Consider the following 19,208-nt stretch of genomic DNA (forward strand, 5'->3'; position numbering starts at 1 on the left):
TTTGTTTTGAATTAAACTTACAGTGTTTTATCGAAGTCTATTATTTGTATCTCTAATAAAACTGAGCACATTTATTTTCTAGGTGAAAAGTTAGACTATGAGAGCTGCGAGGCTCTTGAAGAAATCTTCAGACGCGTGCAGTTTAAACTGATTAACTTGGAGTGGGTGAAGCTGGATGAAGATGTAAGGGTATCAGCAGAATTTGCTGTGTCTGTGCTGCTGCTTGTGACCAGCATTGGTAAACCTGCTCCTGGGGAATAAAATTAACGAACGGTGCTGTCAATTCGTTCAGTGAGGGGACAGGCGAACACCCTTTTCCCCCTGTGCCCTTCCGCTCAGGACATTCCTCAGTAATCCACAGTATTTCAGATCCCCTCCAAGCCAAACACCAGACTTGCGCACATATTGCCACATTATCATTGCTCAGTCAACATTCTGGAACTCCCGACCTATCAGCATTGTGGGAGCATCTTCACCTCATGTACAGTCCTGCAGTCATTCACTGTCATCCTATCAAAGGCAACTAGGAATGGGCTTTACCTTTCACCTTGTCCGTGATGCCCATATCCCAGTAATGAATTTTAAGTTTTACAGCAGCGATATTGGATATGAGAGATGCTGAGGGCATTGCCAATGCTGTTTGTTTTATATCTCCCGGTAGGTTGGTTGTTTCTGCTGATGAGATGTCCTGAAGCGAGTGCTGTTGGTTAATAATGCTTGCCCTCAAATGTCGGTGGCCCTGTGCTCCGTGCAGTAATCAAGGATGAGGGATAGGGGGCGGTGAAGCAATTCATTTTTGGACAAGGAGCTTCAGAGGGCTAGCTGGCTGGATGAAGCAGATTTGACACCGCAAGTGTAGCCATTACACATCACACTGCATGCTCGCCAGCCTGTAGCCTGCCTAAAACATTGTTGGAGCATTATAATTGGAAACCACTCTTAAATCAACATGTGGCAGATTTGAGCTTTCACTGCAATATTAACTGCCAAACACAACTTGCACCATATTTGAACGGTTAGTAGGAAATTATACCTCTGTCACTCAGCAGCATTAGAAATTAAGATATTAATATTAATGTGGGTTAGCTTTCCTTCTCTGGGCAATGTTACTGAAAGCGTGGTGATAGAAGGCTTCCAGCCACTCAAGTAGCCTCGAGTTGACCCGAATACAACTCCTTGGCTCAGCCTTATTTACTTATTTTAGACAGGGCTTTGAGCAATATTCACACATCCTCTTATAGCTGGCTACTGGACTGGGGAGGAGGTGGGCGCTTCAGAAATGGATCCCAATGCAGCAGTCAGGCAGCTTAAATTGGAAGGTTTAATTACTAATTCCAATCTCTGGGATCCAATAAGAAAGCTATGTATGAATAGCACCTCAATAATTCCACCATTGGTTTCGTAATCTAGATGTTTAATTTCTTTTGATAATATTGAAGACAAAACAGCAGCAATCGAAGCTAAGAGAGGCATGACAACATAAAACTGATGAAAGCTAGACAAGCTAATTACATTCAGGGAGGTCTAAATTGTCGGTCTGAGTGGATTGAATTTGCAATGTTCTCTGGTTCAAAGCATGTCTGCTCCTTATCCTGCAATATTGATGCACAGCTCCACCAATACATAGCAACTGGTGTGAACGTACCAAAGCCTTTTCCTTTATTGCAACCTCACACACCACATCTCTTCACCTCTCCCATGCCACTTCCTACACACTCTTTATTGGCTATCCTTACCCTAATGGAGAAAACATTGCACACTGTTTGCCAAGGACTGGACATCATAGAGACCTTTCCTAACATGAGACACCCCGCCGCTTTTGAGGACCAATATATGGAGCACAATGGGGAAGACACCCAGCTCTTTCACATTGAGTTTGGCGGCATCTTGCAGACGTTGAGCTACTTGCCCTGAAATTCCTCGAAAGATTCATACAAGTAAAACCTTTAAAAAAATCATAGAAATTGCAGTGCAGAAGGAGGCCATTCGGCCCATCAAGTCTGCACCGGCCCTTCCAAAGAGCACCCTACTGAAGCGCACGTATCTACTACCCCGTAACCCAGTGACCCCCACTTAAAATGTTTTGGACACTAAGGGCAATTTAGCATGGCCAATCCACTTAACCCACACATCTTTGGACTGTGGGAGGAAACTGGAGCACCCTGAGGAAACCCACGCAGACACAGGGAGAACTTGCAGACTCTGCACAGGTGGTGACCCAGCCAAGAATCGAACCTGTGACACTGGAGCTGTGAAGCAACAGTGTTAACCAGTATGCTACCATGCTGCCCACTCTTTATTGGCCATTCTTACCCTAATGGAGAAAACATTGCACAATGTTTGTCAAAGTCTGGCCACCATCCTTCAACCTCCTTAATCCCAAAAGGATGGTGCTGTTGATTCTTGCCTGTGATCCTCCCGTTCTGCTGATCCACTGTAGCAATAATGTGACACAGGAGAAGGAAGGTGGTGGAGAAGTTGATGATAAGGACCAGGGCACTCAGGGGTTGCAGCTTACTGCCTATTCTCCAGAGAGACCCACAGCATTGCCCCTCAAAGCAACCTGACTGTGAGACATGGGAGATGAGACTAGGGTGCCCAAGACATCCACCAATGCAGTCAAACCTGTTCTAAAGTTGCCCTGACATTCATATCCTCCCCTATGTGCCAACTGTCAGACCTTGAGTGACAACCTTCAATCACAACAAATATTTCATCCCCCGAAGCAAAGTTACAGCAAAGCATTGTAGTAGTTACCATGGCACTCAATTTTTCTTAGTTTCCCTTCTGATTTTCTCCTACTCATCTTGCACCCTGAAGACCCTGGACCAGATTTTCAATTTGCTTTCTGGATTGTCCACCCATTACAGAACCTCCCAAGTTTGAATTCCATTGACTAGAATAAGCTAACTCAAAACAAATTCATGTTTGCAACTATGATTTTTCCGATCAATAAGACTACCAGTTGTTGCCAATACCTGAGGAACAATGAAACGCAAATACACATTCTAATAAAGAAAGCTACAGTCCAGCAGAAAACAGATGTTTTGATGATTTCAAATGTATGATTAATACAATAATAACTTGATTTCAGGGGGCTTCCGCATTGTTTGATATAATGGAGTATTATGACTCGGCAGTACACCTCAGTATCTCCTTCAGCAAGCATATTGGAAGCAGAGGCTGGATTGCAGCAGCTCAGCTGATTAGGAAGGTAATGGCACTCTATATTTCTCTTATGCCTTGGTGAAGCTCCATGACCAGTTTTGTGGAAAACCTTTGTTAGTCTTTGCCATGCAAGTGCAATTTAGAAACAATTTAATCCTTGAAGACACCCATACCACTCAACTACACATCAAATCTTTCACTAAAACTTGTTCAAATTAATTTCTGATCCATTACTAACTTTTCCTACAGTCGTGGGATTAACCTGGTCAAAGCCACCAATAGCACTCTGTGTGATATTGTAGCTGTGCCTTGTTGCTCCCTATTCCCATCACCCTGCCCCCCCCCCCCCTCCCCACACCTCTCCCATGCACCCCCACTCCAGTTCTCAATCCTCTCTCTCATGCTATTAGCTGTGGCTCAGATGATGGCACCCTTCACTCTGAGTCATAGCGTTGTGGGTCCAAGACCCACAACAGAACATAAACATAAAATCGGGGTTGATGTTCCAGTGCAGTATTGATTGGTGGAGTGCTGCACTGTTGGAGGTTCTGCATTTTAGATTGGACACCAAACTGAGGCCCATGCAATGAATGCAGAAAATCCTGTGGCACTATTTCCAAGAGAGCTGGTAAATTATCCCTGTTCGTGTTTGGGGCAGCACGGTAGCATGGTGGTTAGCATAAATGCTTCACAGCTCCAGGGTCCCAGGTTCGATTCCCGGCTGGGTCACTGTCTGTGCGGAGTCTGCACGTCCTCCCCGTGTGTGCGTGGGTTTCCTCCGGGTGCTCTGGTTTCCTCCCACAGTCCAAAGATGTGCGGGTTAGGTGGATTGGCCATGCTAAATTGCTCGTAGTGTCCTAAAACGTAAGGTTAAAGGGGGGTTGTTGGGTTACGGGTATGGGGTGGGTGCGTGGGTTTGAGTGGGGTGATCATTGCTCGGCACAACATCGAGGGCTGAAGGGCCTGTTCTGTGCTGTACTGTTCTATGTTCTATGTTCTTTTGGCCAATATTTATTCGTCGATCACCATCAGAAAAACAGATAATCTGGTTATTATCACTTTGTTGTTGTGGGAGCTTGCTGCATGGAAATTGACTGCCCATATTCTGTAATAACTTCAAATGTTCTTCATTGGTCGTAAAGTGCTTTGGGACACTTGATGGATGCATAAAAATGCAAGACCTTTTCTTTCACACAATTAACTCTTTCATTCTCTTCTAACTTTCTTTCCTTCATGTCTGCCAATGCGGTGCAGCTCTTTATGGTTGTGGTCATATCTGCCTCAGAGGCATCAATACATTTTCTTTCTTCATGCTCAAATGGTTACCTCTGATGTGTCCTAGGGCTGCATGCCAAGCTCCCTCCATTTCATTATTAACAGGCTAATCATCAGTGACATCAATCGTAAGTACATTGTCATCTTCCGCGCACACTGAGCTAATCCAATTCCCGTTGCTATATTTGCTGTTTGTTGATATCAAGTGATGAATGGGCAGACATACCCTCCAGGTCAGCCTCAACAAGTCCAAAGCCATCTTGTTTGGCTCCCATGAACACCAGTGTGCTTTTGGCTGTGACTCCACCATCCTCCCTCACTTCATGCTCAGATTGAACCCAGTGGCATACTGCCTATTTCCACTTCTGCAACATTGCCTGCCAACACCCTTACCTCCTCCTCCTTGCCTCTGAAACCTTTATCCATCTTTCATCACCTCAAGCATCACTTTGAAAAAAAAAATGCTCTCCTCGCCAGCTTCCCCACCTTCACAACCTTCAATAATCTGGCTGCCTCCTACACAAAACCCACAACACCCATCCTTGCCAAGCCAAGTTTCAAGCAATTCAATTCCAAGATCCTTCTCATCATCAAGTCAATCTGTAGCCTTGTCCCGTTATACCTTAAAACCTCCAGATCTATATTGCAACCCATAACCTCTATTCTCCTGAGACTGGGATCTTTCTTGTTCCTTCCTGTCCACCATCTCAAAAGGGGCATGTACTACAGCCACAGCCCTGTAACCCTTCAGAGTTACCTTCCAAATTATGGCTTCCTGGTTCACCATCCTCTCTAGCTGAGTCAACAAGAGAGGGAACTTGGCTTGCTTCTCAGTCCTTCCTCCTCCACCTTCACTCAATGACTAAAGATGCTTTCTTGCATCTTTCTAAGATTTCTCACCAAGTCTTCAAACATGTGGTGAAATTGTGGGCAGTATGCCGTGATTCCCTGATTATGCATAGTTGGCAGTTGAGGCCAATTGGGGCCACGCATAAAATGTGACGGCGGAAAAGCGTTTGAGGTCGGTTTCGGCCCATTTTGTCGCCTTAAATAAACTGGCTGTTTTTTTATTTATTTCCTTAGAGTAGCAGTTTGCAGAAGTTTGAGGCCTGTGGCATCCCCTTAATGGAGAACAGTGCGTGCTTTGTAGCACAAGGCTTGAAGTTTAATAGTCATCTGAGGGTATTACGTTTGGATAATGCCAGTATGAGCGGTCGCCCTTTGATGCTGCTAGGTGAGTTTCTCATCTCGTCTTGCCGTTGTAGGATGGAATGGTGGGCTGCTGTTGGAAGATGGCATTTTGATTAGGCCGGAAGGAGGGCGCTCCCTGGACATTGGGGTGGGGGCTCCGGTTAAACAGATTATTCATGGAATTAGCTTTTAATGCGGGAGTGCTTGACAATGACCTGCACGTCAAAATAACCAATTCTTGCTGTGAAGCTTTTTTGGGGCGGGGAAGCTGAGGTGGGGTTGGTATATCATAGAAATTATTAATGGACCAAACATACATCATTTGGATTAACGTTTTGCATTTTTAATCATTGATATGTCAATCTTTCGGAACTTCAAATCAAACCAAATCAAATAATAAAAACAGATGACTTCTATCCAAGATGAAAAGAATAAGTTGAACATTAAGAGGTATAATTAATTCCAGTAGCGCACCAGCACATCGAATATACTCACAAAACATTATTTGTGTTATTTTAATGCAATTGTTAACCCTTGGGTTAATGATTCCATTAGAAATATGCAGAAAGGAATTGTATGCGACTGTATTATGCATTGTGCTATCCAAACCTCCAGAGATTTGTGCCCAGACTTTTTGAGAAATCGTCTTCATATTTTGCTAATTTTGTGCAACTAAATCTGTTGTTTCCTATCTGACTTCCTACAGTTTCTGCCTTGAATGTGAACCAAATGCTACAGGAACTTTACTTGGCAGGCAATAACCTGAACAGCGTTCAAGACTCCATGTACCTGCGAGAGCTGCTGCAATCTAACTGTACCATTAGATTGTTAGATCTTAAAAACAATTGTATCTTAAACACAGGTAAACAGGAGTGGGGCACTGTAAAACAAATCTTAACAACTGATAAGTGAATCCCCTATAGCCTCTTCTCCAAATTCTCCTTCAGACCCAACTTAACCAGTTGAATTTAACTTGCTTCGGGCAGTCGATTGTCAGAACGGAACTTCTGTTCACTTTGACTTGCTTTGAATCTGACCCGCTTTCCTCTTTCGGGGTCATTTGTCTTATTGGGTGGCCTTCTGGTGGGACGAACACGACCAATGAGCCTTCTGTGCTTGGTGGGCACCTCAGGGGTCGGACTGTTTCATCGATCCCAGTTTTCACATTTTGACTTGATGTTTTTAAGTTTCCGTTTCTCTTTGTTCTTTTTGGGTTGTACTCCTTTTGGCTTTCAGGAACGGCCCCTTTTAATTTATCCCTCAGTTAATTTCTGTTTAGTTGACTGGGCCCTAAAATAGGAGCCGTGGGATTGACCGGGTCAGTTGTGGCTCAGTCGGCTACACTCTCACCTCTGAGGCAGAAGGTCAAGGAATCAAGTCCCTGAGAGCTGAGCAGTAAGATCCAGGCTGATGTTCCAGTTAATGAGCGACACATTGTCAGAGGAGATATCTTTCAGATGAGGCATTAAACCTTTCGCTGTCTCGGGTGGATGCAAAAGATTCCAGGCCACTATCTTGAGAAAGAAGGGGGGAGTTAGCACAGATGTCCTGGCCATTAATTATCCCTCAACCAACGCCACTAAAACCAAAAACCAATATGGTCATTATCACATGGCTGTTTATGGGCGTCTGCTGTGTGCAAATGAACAGTTATTTTTCCTCTATTACAAAAGTGACTATACTTCAAAAGTACTTCATTTGCTGTAAAGTTCTTTGGATTCCATGAGGTTATGAAAGGCACTATACAAATGCAACTTTCTTTTTACTCAACACTGCTGCGGCAAGTCTCCGATCATAGAACCTTCGTTCAGTTGATCAGGACATAGGAACCCTACAGGGCAGAAGCAGGCCATTCAACCCATCAGGTCTGCACCGACCATCTGAAAGAGCACCCTGCCCAGGCCCACTCCACGCCCTATCCCTGTAACCAAGTAACCTTTTGGACTGTAATGGACAATTTAGCATGGCCATGGCCAATCTGCCTAACCTGCACATCTTTGGACCAGGGGGAGGAAACCGGAGCACCCGGAGGAAACCCACGCAGACAGGGGGAGAACGTACAAACTCCACACACACAATGACCCAAGGACGGAATCAAACCCAAGGCCCTGACGTCGTGAGGCAGCAGTGCTAACCACCGTGCCACCGTGCTGCCCAGAATGTGCAGGGCATACATCCTACACTCTCAGTAATGTACTGAAGTGCCAGCCTAGATTATGTGCTTAAGTGTCTGGAGTGGGGCTTGAATCTCAAACCTTTTGAGCCAGTGGTGAGTGCTACCAACGAGCCAAGGTTCCTGCATTCCTTCCCCCGAACCTGTCGTGTCGTTATTTAATCTCTTCACCTGGTGCATTAATGCGGTGTCTACTTGTCTGTTCCAATGGGCTGAAATTCTGTCATTCACTAACTGCACCATAGTTAGCGTGCTGGTATAAAACTACTGGGAGGAATATATACCCATGATGTTGATCCCTCATGGTCAGGTGTGACCTGTGGATCAGCCAGTATTTTGCCGCTTTCCTCCTGAATTGCATCAGAATCTTTTAAAGTCTCTAATTTGAAGCTAGGAATAGCAAAATTGAATGCTCGTTGCGAGCACCTACAGCAAATGTGAATTAAACAAAGTGCTTCTTGAAGGGTGGCTGATCAGGCCGTTTCACTGGTCGGTCCCTCTAAATTGTAGAAATATCTCCCTCATAAGCTCTTCCCTTTGTGCATCCACATACTAAAATTTCACCGTCATTCAATACTGAGTCAGAGCATGTCGTGCAAGGTATGCAAACAACACAAAGTTCACAAGTCAATTATGAGTGTTCACTAGCCGAATCTGTTCCCAGGACTGCAAGATATCTGTGAAGGCCTTAGAAAACAAAAGCAAGGACTGAAAACACTTATACTTTGGAACAACAAACTGACACATCGAGGGATGAGTCACCTATCTGCCATTCTAGTAAGTTAACCAGCCTAACAATAATGGTGATGTTATGCATGTATATAGCCAATATTTGGTACATCGGTTTATTGGTGAAGTTTCGAATTTTGAGTTTATGTCTCAGGATTAACTTAAACTGAACACATTTTCCTGATGCAGTACATATGTATTTGTTCTCATGGCAAAAGGAAATGTGACAAGGCATCTAAGGGCAAACAGTGACGGTATATAGTGAAGCTAAGCTGGTGGCTGCTATTCCCTTTTAAATTAAATATGCCATATTAGGAAACCATTCTTTCTTTGAATGTCTCAGAATAGGCTTGTCTAATATTCCTTGGTGGGCCATATTTGCATATTATCTTCACTCAAGGGGCTATTCAACACCCTGGGCTAGTGCACAGTCGAATCCAGCCCCTCTTGATCCGAAGTCACAACACAGGTGAATTAACCAATAATTCTTAGAAAAATTCCCAAAGTCTTTGGCCATTGGCTGCCCAATAATTAGTCACCATGTTTGTTAGTTTAAACACAGTTACTGCTTATTTCTAACAATAACTATAATGAAATATGCAGCCAATACAACTAACTCCTCCACTTTAAATTGCCCCCTCTCCCAATCTCTACACACACACAAACATACACACACACACATGACAGACAAACACAGAGGGGAGAAAGGGGTACAAAAATCAGAAAAAGGGAAAAAGAGTCTTTGCACGCGACTTAACAAAATGGGAACCATGTCCCATAGCGAGCGCTTTTAGCTATGTGTTTCCCGGCACTCGCAGTGCCAAGAAACACAATCCTATTTAACGTGACTCCGGTTAGATATGGGGCCTCAGTGGGGAATGCGTGGCTGAGGCTCCAGTTAGTCCCGTTTCCTGCACTGAGGGGCCACGCTCACTGAAACTCCTCAGTGCAGGGACATATCGGGAAACCATTTTTAAATGTTGTCCCGATCTCTTGAGCCCCCAATTCACTGTAAAGGGATCCCCAACTCCTTCTCTCACTGCCCCCACACACACACATGCAGGGCACCCTGCCTGCCTGATTACCGCAACGCAGAAAATGCCAGCTTGGCACTTTGGCAGTGCCCACCTGGCTCCCTGACAGTGCATCTGCCAGCTGTCAGTGCCACCTGTGCTCCTTGGCAGTAGCAGGCTGCACCCAGGAGGCACTGCCAGGGTCCAGGCTGGCACTGCCAGGTTCCAGGCTGGCAGTGTCAAGATGCCTCACTGCCTGCTAAGAGGGTATGCACATGGAGCCCTCCAATCCCCTGTGAAACCTCCATGAGTGCTATTTTGTCTGGTCCCCATTTGTGGAGACCAGTACTGAATGGCACTTGCCCAAGGTCTCAAAACAAAGGGGATAGATCCCAACATCTTGATTAACTCAGGGAACTGCATATTCAAGTTAGACTAGCTGTCCCGCTCTATTATGCAGATTTGCCAAAAAGTGTTCCTGCCAACATTGGGTGGATTTCACAGTGCGACGTCTCGTGACATTGTGTTAGATCCTGCGAGGCGCGGTAAGCCGGGTGGATCCCAGGAGAATGATCTCCAGTCATTTACCGATTATGTTGCACCATGGCGCACTGCTGGTCGGGCGCAGTGTGGCTGATAGCTCGCGCCCTTTTTTTCAAAAGGTTGAATCGAGCACCTAACTCCTCTTCAAGGTGATGAAGAAGGCAAATGGAGTTTTGTCCTTCATTGCTAGAGGGATGGTGTTTAAGACTAGGGAGGTTACGCTGCAATTGTATAAGGTGTTAGTGAGGCCACACCTGGAGTATTGTGTTCCATTTTGGTCTCCCTACTTGAGAAAGGACATACTGGTGCTAAAGGCTGTGCAGAGGAGGTTCACTAGGTTAATCCCAGAATTGAGGGGTTGGATTACAAGGAGAGGTTGAGTAGACTGGGACTGTACTCATTGGACTTTTGAAGGATGCGGGGTGGATTTTATAGAAACACATAAAATTATGAAGGGAATAGATAGGATAGATGCGGGCCGGTTGTTTCCACTGGCGAGTGAAAGCAGAACTAGGGGGCAGAGCCTCAAAATAAGGGGAAGTAGATTTTGGACTGAGTTTAATCAGAACTTCTTCACCCAAAGGGTTGTGAATCTATGGAATTCCTTGCCCAGTGAAGCAGTTGAGGCTCCTTCATTAACTGTTTTTAAGATAAAGATAGATAGTTTTTTGAAGAATAAAGGGATTAAGGGTTATGGTGTTCGGGCCGGAAAGTGGAGCTGAGTCCACAAAAGATTAGCCATGATCTCATTGAATGGCGGAGCAGGCTCGAGGGGCCAGATGGCCTACTCCTGCTCCTAGTTCTTATGTTCTTATATTCAAACTTTGCTTTCAGTTCGAGGTTTTACTGTAGATTCCTTCTGGTCTTGGTAGTTTCACAGCACTCACAGCCTTTCTGGAGAGGGTGAGAAAGCAGGGGTGGGATTCTCCCCTACCCGGCGGGGCAGGGGGTCCCGGCATAGCGGAGTGGCGCCAACCACTCTGGTGTCGGGCCTCCCCAAAGGTGCGGAATTCTCCACAGCTTTGGGGGCTAGGCCCGCGCCGGAGCGGTTGGCACCACGCCGACTGGCGCCAAAACCGGCACCAGCGGCCTTTGACGACCGCCGCCCGGCGCCGGGGCTGGCCGAAAGGCCTTTGCTGGTTCGCGCATGCGCCGGTGGTGACGTCAGTGGCAGCTGCCGCTGATGTCACCACCGGCGCATGCGCGCTGGGGGATTCTCTTCCGCCTCTGCCATGGTGTAGGCCGTAGCGGCGGTGGAAGAGAAAGAGTGCCCCCATGGCACTGGCCCGCCGGCTGATCAGTGGGCCCCGATCACAGGCCTGGCCACCGTGGGGGCACCCCCCAGGGTCCGATCGCCCAAGGACCCCGGGGGCCCGCTCGCGTCACCGATCCCACCGCCACCAGAGGTGGTTCAAACCTCGGCGGCGGGAGAGGTCTCCCAGCGGCGGGACTTCGGCCCATCGCGGGCCGGAGAATCGGCGCAGGGGGCTCACCGCTCGACGTGGCCCGATTCCCGCCCCTGCCAATTCCCGGGTGGCGGAGAATTTCTGCCACAGCGGGGGCGGGATTTTCGGCGGCCCCGGGCAATTCTCCAACCCTGCGTGGGGTCGGAGAATTTCGCCCAGGTCTTTGCCTTTCTGTGTTTAGGACTCAACTGCTCCCTCAGGTCTCTGAGGACCATCCCACTGGGATAGGATCCAATCACCACCAGTTACTGGGCAGAATACTGCGTTTTGGCCAATTCATTGGTCACCAGCCAATCAATCAAACTGAGTCCCCACCCCATCTTTCCCTCAGGTGCTGAAACATCTGAAGCTCCTGTTCAAACTAGCAGAGTGGCAGAGTGTTCTCTCCTGTAACTCCTGACTTCCTCATTTTCTCTGCTGCATGACTTAAAGCTACATGTTCATTAATCGCCCATGGATCAAAAATGATAATGGCACAATAAAAGGGAAAATAAGGGAATAATCGTAAAGGACCCTTACAGGACCAATGAGAACATTTCAGAAAGATAAGGGGCGGGATTCTCCCTTTTGGGAACTAAGTCACCACACCTGCTGAAAATCGGGCAAGAATCACTCCGGACTTTTTCCTCAAAAGTCCGGGGTGATTCTCCATTTTCCAGGGAGCTAGCAGGCTCCCGGCGTTTGTCCCGTGGCTCTGGCTGCCGGCGGGGCCCTGCTGTACAGCCTGCGCGGTCACGCATGGGTACGGCGGCCGCAAGCGAGTCCGCGCATGCGCACGGCAGCCCACCTCGGCGCGGGCGCCGCCAACATGGCGGAGCCACATAGTGGGCCCGCACGGAGGTAGGTAGGTCTCAATCACACTCCCTCACACACACTCTCTCTCTCACACACACTCTCTCTCTCACCTGCTCTCTCTCCCTCCCCCCACCCTCTCTCTCACTCCCTCTCTCTCTCACTCATCCTCTCTCTGGCTCATTGCAACCACTGGATTCCGCTCTCCAGTTAATTGCTTCCCACTGGCCTCACCCTCCAGCTTACTGTTTGTCTGGCTCCGCTTCCTAGCTTACTGTTTCCCCGGGCCCAAACTCTTCGCTGACCATGGTTACCTGCCTCCAATCGCTGATTGTTTCTCTCCCACATTTGCTGCTGATAGGCTCAGTACTAAAAAATAATGTGAAGGGTTTTGTTTTGCATTAATATCTAGTTGATCACCTTTGTAGCAAGATGACCTTACTTTGACAGCATTCATCTCAGCTTCCCTATTTCTTGCATCAAGCCTTACCGAGGTAGATAGTGCGGCACAAATTACTTTGAAAATCTAAAATTTGCACAATTCTTGTAACTAAAAGGTAAAGTCGCAATAGTCCCAGATGACCATAGGCTGCTTTCCCCTTTGAGGGGAATGCTGATTGGTGATGGTTTAACCTGAGGATCTCCACCCCTCAGACAAGGGGGAAGGTTGAGAACGTTGGCCTTGGGCCTGCACACAGCACAGTGGTTAGCACTGCTGCCTACGGGGCTGAGGACCCGGGCTTGGATCCTGGCCCTGGATCATTGTCCGTGTGGAGTTTGCACATTCTCCCCGTGTCTGCGTGGGTTTCACCCCCACAACCCAAAGATTTGCAGTGTAGGTGGATTGGCCATGCTAAATTGCCCGTTAATTGGAATAGAAAATAATTGGGTACTCTAAATTTTAAAACAAAGAGAAGGTTGGCCTTCATGAAGTCAATGAATGGCATCCATCATTCATTAAAATTGCCTTTGTCAGTTTAATCTCCATGATATTTTATTTGACATGTTGCTGAAAATAAGAATTGGAAACAGTTGTTACCTTTCCGGGACAGCTGAAATCTGAGCAAACATGTCTCAAGTATCTTCCGAACAAATCAGATTGAAGAAAAAGAGAAAAAGACAGTTATTTTAAAAGAGAGAGAGAAAGAGACAGAAAGTACTTTGACTTGTAATCATTAATTTTCCATGCCAGAGAGGATAATAGGCAGTAATTAACATTTAACACATGGTTAAAAGGAGACTTAGACTTAAAAAGTCCTGACCTTAAGTTACTGTGGCAGGCTTACTTTGTATCTATTGTGCAAGTATAAGAACTTCACGTCTCTCAATTCATTTGAATGGGGGACAGAGGGCGGGGTGCCATTTTCGTGAAGCTAACGGCGAAGTGGTGCATCTCCACCAGCAACCTCTTGACTTTCAGGTTTACTAACCAACCTGACGTTGCCCTCACCTGACGTTGCTGTGGCATATTCACTTGAATAATGGCCATTAGCCTCACTATTACCTTGAGGGCAATGTTTGGGCCATTGATTCAGCAACTGAGGAGTCCCAGTAATCAATTTTCATTATTTGCTTATCAATACATAGAACAGTACAGCACAGAACAGGCCCTACGGCCCTCAATGTTGTGTCGAGCCATGATCACCCTACTCAAACCCACGTATCCACCCTATACCCGTAACCCAACAACCCCCCCCCCTTAACCTTACTTTTATTAGGACACTACGGGCAATTTAGCATGGCCAATCCACCTAACCCGCACATCTTTGGACTGTGGGAGGAAATCGGAGCACCCGGAGGAAACCCACGCACACAGGGGGAGGACGTGCAGACTCCACACAGACAGTGACCCAGCCGGGAATCGAACCTGGGACCCTGGAGCTGTGAAGCATTTATGCTAACCACCATGCTACCCTTCTGAAATTCTGAAATTTTCATTATTTGCTTATCAATACATTCTGAAATTCTGAAATTCTGAACGTGTGTGCGTGGGTTTCCTCTGGGTGCTCCGGTTTCCTCCCACAGTCCAAAGATGTGCAGGTTAGGTGGATTGGCCATGATAAATTGCCCCTTAGTGTCCAAAATTGCCCTTAGTGTTGGGTGGGGTTACTGGGTTATGGGATAGGGTGGAGTTGTTGACCTTGAGTAGGGTGCTCTTTCCAAGAGCCGGTGCAGACTCGATGGGCTGAATGGCCTCCTTCTGCGCTGTAAATTCTATGATTTCTATGATCTATGATTTCTATGAAATCTCTGAAAGTAATAAATTGTTTTATTTATATTTTCACTGAAAGATTGAAATAGTTAGCTGCATTTTCCTTTCATGAAATTCTCCAGCTTTTATTGAACACCCTTCTATTCCTGCCCTACTTATTTGTGTGTTTCAGCACTAATTCACTCCAAATCTAACTGGGATCAAAATCTATAGAAAGACAAGAATAATGAAGCGCAATCAAATAGAATGTGCCCATTCTTCGAATATTTGTACTAATTCTGTCGGATTTCCTTTCTGAATAATTGGATATAGACCGATATTCCGATGCCAGTTTTGTAGATTGCAGATACTAGTTTGATCTGCCCATTTATAACAGCCTGATTGATTAATCACACAACCTGCTTGTTTGCAAAAAATAAAGTCTCTGGTTCTGACCTCATGCAATTAAGCAGTAAGTACTGTAATTTTGGTGATATCGCCACTGCCAGAACGTAACTCATCAACGATATATTGGAAGAACCCCCTACTGCTATTCGACATTCATGCAGAATCTCTGACAGTATCCGCTCCCCGGCTAAAAATATTCATTGATAAGGTAAAAACGACCATGTAATCTGACAATACATAAGGTGGAAGGGAGACAGATTAAAGACCCAGTACTGATTTTTTTTAACATTAAATTGCAAGGCTTGCACATAGAAACACAAAATAAGAGCAGCCCTCTTCCGTGCGGGTGCCATTTCCCTGTGAAGATTTTGATTAAATAATACATGCCTCATATAAAAGCGTCAAAGGCCAACCTTGTACTATGTGATTAGGAGAGATAAGCAGACATTCTTAAAGCTGTGATTATTGTAATTAGCTCGCAGTGTCAATTGAGTTCAAACGATGACACTTGTAAAGTGTTACCAAGGCACTTATTATCCTTATAAACAGTTATGCCTCCTGCTTCTAGTGCAAAACCCAGACAAGGCTCTTCGTATTATTAAAGAATCCTTTTTTTAAAGCAAGGATATATTTATTTCATATCATTTTTTTTCTAATAATGTTTCTTCAATCTTAATAGGGGCTGAATGGACCCGCCCCAACATGCTCATCTCTCTGTGCTCCGAGACTGATATTAACCTTAATAACTCGCCTACATGTGTGAAATTTAGAAAGCTATTAACAACAATAAGAATGTGACAAAGGCAAAAGTCTGATAAAGTCAAAAGGTAATGAAAAATATCAGTTCCTTACACATGAGCACATCGAGAAGTAGAAAAAAAAAAGTACATTTCTTTCACACTTTCACCGAATTGTCAAAATATCTCAAAGTGCTTTGCAGAATTACTTTATTTCGGAGTTATTCTTGACATGTGGACTAAGTTCACTTGCTGCTGCAGAAAAATCCAGTTTACTATCTGACATGCTTTTTGAAATTATTTGATGGGAAGTGGGTGTCACTGGCCGGGGGTCGCGCTTATTACCCATCCCTAATTGCCCTTGTACTGAGTGGCTTGCGGGGCCATTTCACAGGGCATTTTACGAGTCAACCACATTGCTTTGAAACTGGAGTCACATCTAGCCTAGACCAGGCAAGGAGAGCAGATTCCCTTCCTTAAAAGAAAGGAAAATTAATTCTGCAGCTCATGTGATATCTAGTCCAGTGTCATAGTTTCCTACAAATATCACTTTGGATTCAGAGTCCAGATTTCCAGGTGGCATTTCTGTAAGAATATGTTGAGCAAGTTTGGTTCAAGACCACATGAAATCTCGTCCTTTGACTATATCGGGTATCATTTGCATCAACTTGGATGTTCCCTCATTTAGAATAGAATAGAACAGTACAGCACAGAACAGGCCCTTCGGCCCTCGATGTTGTGCCGAGCAATGATCACCCTATTTAAACCCACGTAACCCGTATACCCGTAACCCAACAATCCCCCCATTAACCTTACACTACGGGCAATTTAGCATGGCCAATCCACCTAACCCGCACATCTTTGGACTCCAGGCAGCTTCTATTTGCATTCACTCCATTTCAGGGCAAGACAACCTTTCCTCTGTTTGGGAACAGTTTAAATCATCACTCAGAGAAGATAGAAAGGTGTTGGGAGGAAGCGCTTTACGCAGAGTTGTTGGAACACGCCATGAAAAACAGATGATTGAGACACCGTTGCATTTTCAAGAGAAAATAGATAAACAGTTGAAGTAGATGATATGGGCTCACAGGAGAGGAAGCATGATTATGGGATTAAGTATGAGTTTCTGTTGCAAAATGCACAGACATAATGGGCTGAGTGGCCTCTCTGTGGTTCTGCAGATGAATGACCAGATGAGTTGACAAATTGAGCAGCAGTCTCATTGGAACTAACTTGCTCCAAAGTATAATTAGAAAGACCCAGGAGTCCAAATATGGACCTCCATTTGTTTAATAGAAATTGCCACTCTTAATCCTGATCTATATTTTAGTGGCTCCCAGAACTTCATCTCTTTTACACTGCAAAGTATATCTATTAGTGGAAGAGCGTGGAGCCCTGCAATTCCATGGGTGTTTCCTATACATTCCTGGGAAGGTAATGAATGGCCTGGGAACTGGATTGAGATCCTGGGTTCTCATAGGTCCTGTTTTTGCACCAATCACTCAGAAGAGATTGTGCAAACATGTTGTGGGTTCATTTATTCATTTTCGTTACATGTGAACAGGTAAATATGGGCAGAAAGCTTGAAGTCATTCGAGCTGCAGAGCTGTGCCTCAGTGCTCTGCTCCAAGCTGAACTGAAACCGAGGCTGATCGCATGACCCACTTCCCTTAAAGTGATCGCATGCTGCTATCCCTTAAAGGCATATTACAACATAAATTGTCACTCTTAATTCCAATCTATATTCTTGTGGTTTACAGAACTTTATCTTTATTACACTGCTAACAAAGGGAGAGAGCAATGGAACACCCTTGTACTGGACTAAAATGCGACTAACTACTATTCCTACTAACTACTGTTGTTTTTGTCTTTTTAGTGTACAATCCATATGCTAAACTTCTAGATTTTACTTGATCTACAATACCTTCTAGGACCTCTTCTGATTCCGCAAGTTGCACTGTGTCATCAGCATACCACAAGTTTATTATCTTTTTGCCTCCAAATTTTACCCCACGAACGTACATCTAATTCTTTTAATACTTGTGTGTACAGATTGAATGACTTTGGTAACAGCAATGGGCGGCATGGTAGCACAGTGGTTAGCACTATTGCTTCAGAGCGCCAGACACCCGGGTTCAATTCCCGGCTTGGGTCACTGTCAGTGTGGCGACTAGGCGATTTTCACAGTAACGTCATTGCAGTGTTACTGTGAGTTTACTTGTGACACTAATAAAGATTATTATTATCACACGGCTCTGTCGTATTTCACTCAGGAGGTGTGGGCAGAATTCCTCTACAGCCTTTGCCCCGCCGGGTGGGCAAGGAGAGCTGGTAAGCCCACCAGAAGCATTGGCACAACAGCTGGCCAGAGGGTGCCCACCACCAGGCAGTTGAGCTGGCCCTATCGCATTGGGAATCTAGAAGTCGACAGGAATATCCCAGGCGACCTCCAATACGCAGTGCACAGAATAATAGGAGAGGCAGGGAAGATGGGAGTAGAAAAGAATAAGTTGTACGGTGGGTTCAGAGCAAGAGAGAAAGTAAATAAAGTCTAAATTAGGTTATTGTGCACGTTGTGAATGTGTGGAGTGCGGTGAATTAGATTGGCGAGTCACAGGCGTAGAATACTCCATGGGAATATGGGGCAGGATTGTCCGTCCGTTCACAGCAGCGGGATTCTCCAGTCCCTCTGCAGGGAATGGGAGATTCAGCTGAGTGCCAAACTCTCTGTCCTCTCTCGCAGCGGTAGTGGAGCGGACTTGCAATGGAGAGTCCTGGCCATGATGTTTCGGATAACAGAAGCCTATGGCTCAAAGAGGTGCAGAATTGGGTATTAAATATCCCTGGACAAAGGAGTTTAAGAAAGACAGGAACGGAAGAATAGGGGAGAGGTGTCAACAGTGATTATGGATAACACTGCTGTGATTGAGAGAGAGAGAAAGAGAGCATTGTATTATCTTCTGAAAAGGATTAATGTGCAGGGCGATGTGGAGGAGATGGGCACTGGGTGAATTGCTCTTTCAGAGACTCACACCGACGTGATTACCCAAATGACTTCCTTCTGTGCTGTAACCATTCCGTGATTCTGTTTTTATACACACATTTATGTGGTAAACTTTAGCTTCGTAATGTCAGGTGGATATACCTTTAAGAAATGGACGTTTATCAAATAGCTGCAGTAATGTCAGTGTGTGGGTGGAGCTTGGCTGTCTGTCTTTCACTTTCGTTTTAGAGCTGGCAGCTGCAGTGTGTTTTTGGTTTCGTTTTCAGAGGTGGATAGCTGCATTCAAAGCAAGCAGCTGTGTAATGTTCTCTCTCTCTTCAAGCTAAGGAATGTCTCCAGACCATTGGCGATTTCAAAGTAATATCTGTTTCTGTAGAGCATTTAAACCTGCTGTCTTTATTTTAATAAGGATTAAACTTATGGATGTTGTTTAGGAAGTTATTAAGGGTTGCCTATAGAATATTTTATTTGGGAAAGTATCAGTGTTTGTAGTTGATAAGATGTTTACTGTGTGTTAT

At 45.4% G+C, this 19,208-nt stretch overlaps 1 protein-coding gene across 1 annotated transcript in view; it reads left to right on the top strand.

Annotated features, from left to right (window-relative positions):
- The window catches only part of si:dkey-288a3.2 (protein phosphatase 1 regulatory subunit 37), a 300,610-nt gene that overhangs the window by 112,123 nt on the left and 169,279 nt on the right, over window positions 1-19,208 (top strand). The window contains exons 6-10 of the mRNA XM_038821518.1: window positions 83-183; window positions 3,095-3,214; window positions 5,527-5,677; window positions 6,341-6,496; window positions 8,472-8,584. Coding sequence (XP_038677446.1) covers window positions 83-183; window positions 3,095-3,214; window positions 5,527-5,677; window positions 6,341-6,496; window positions 8,472-8,584 — 641 coding nt within the window. The remainder of the gene's footprint in view (window positions 1-82; window positions 184-3,094; window positions 3,215-5,526; window positions 5,678-6,340; window positions 6,497-8,471; window positions 8,585-19,208) is intronic.

This window comes from Scyliorhinus canicula, chromosome 2 (genome assembly GCF_902713615.1).
Source record: "Scyliorhinus canicula chromosome 2, sScyCan1.1, whole genome shotgun sequence".
NCBI classification, from domain to species: Eukaryota; Metazoa; Chordata; class Chondrichthyes; order Carcharhiniformes; family Scyliorhinidae; genus Scyliorhinus; species Scyliorhinus canicula.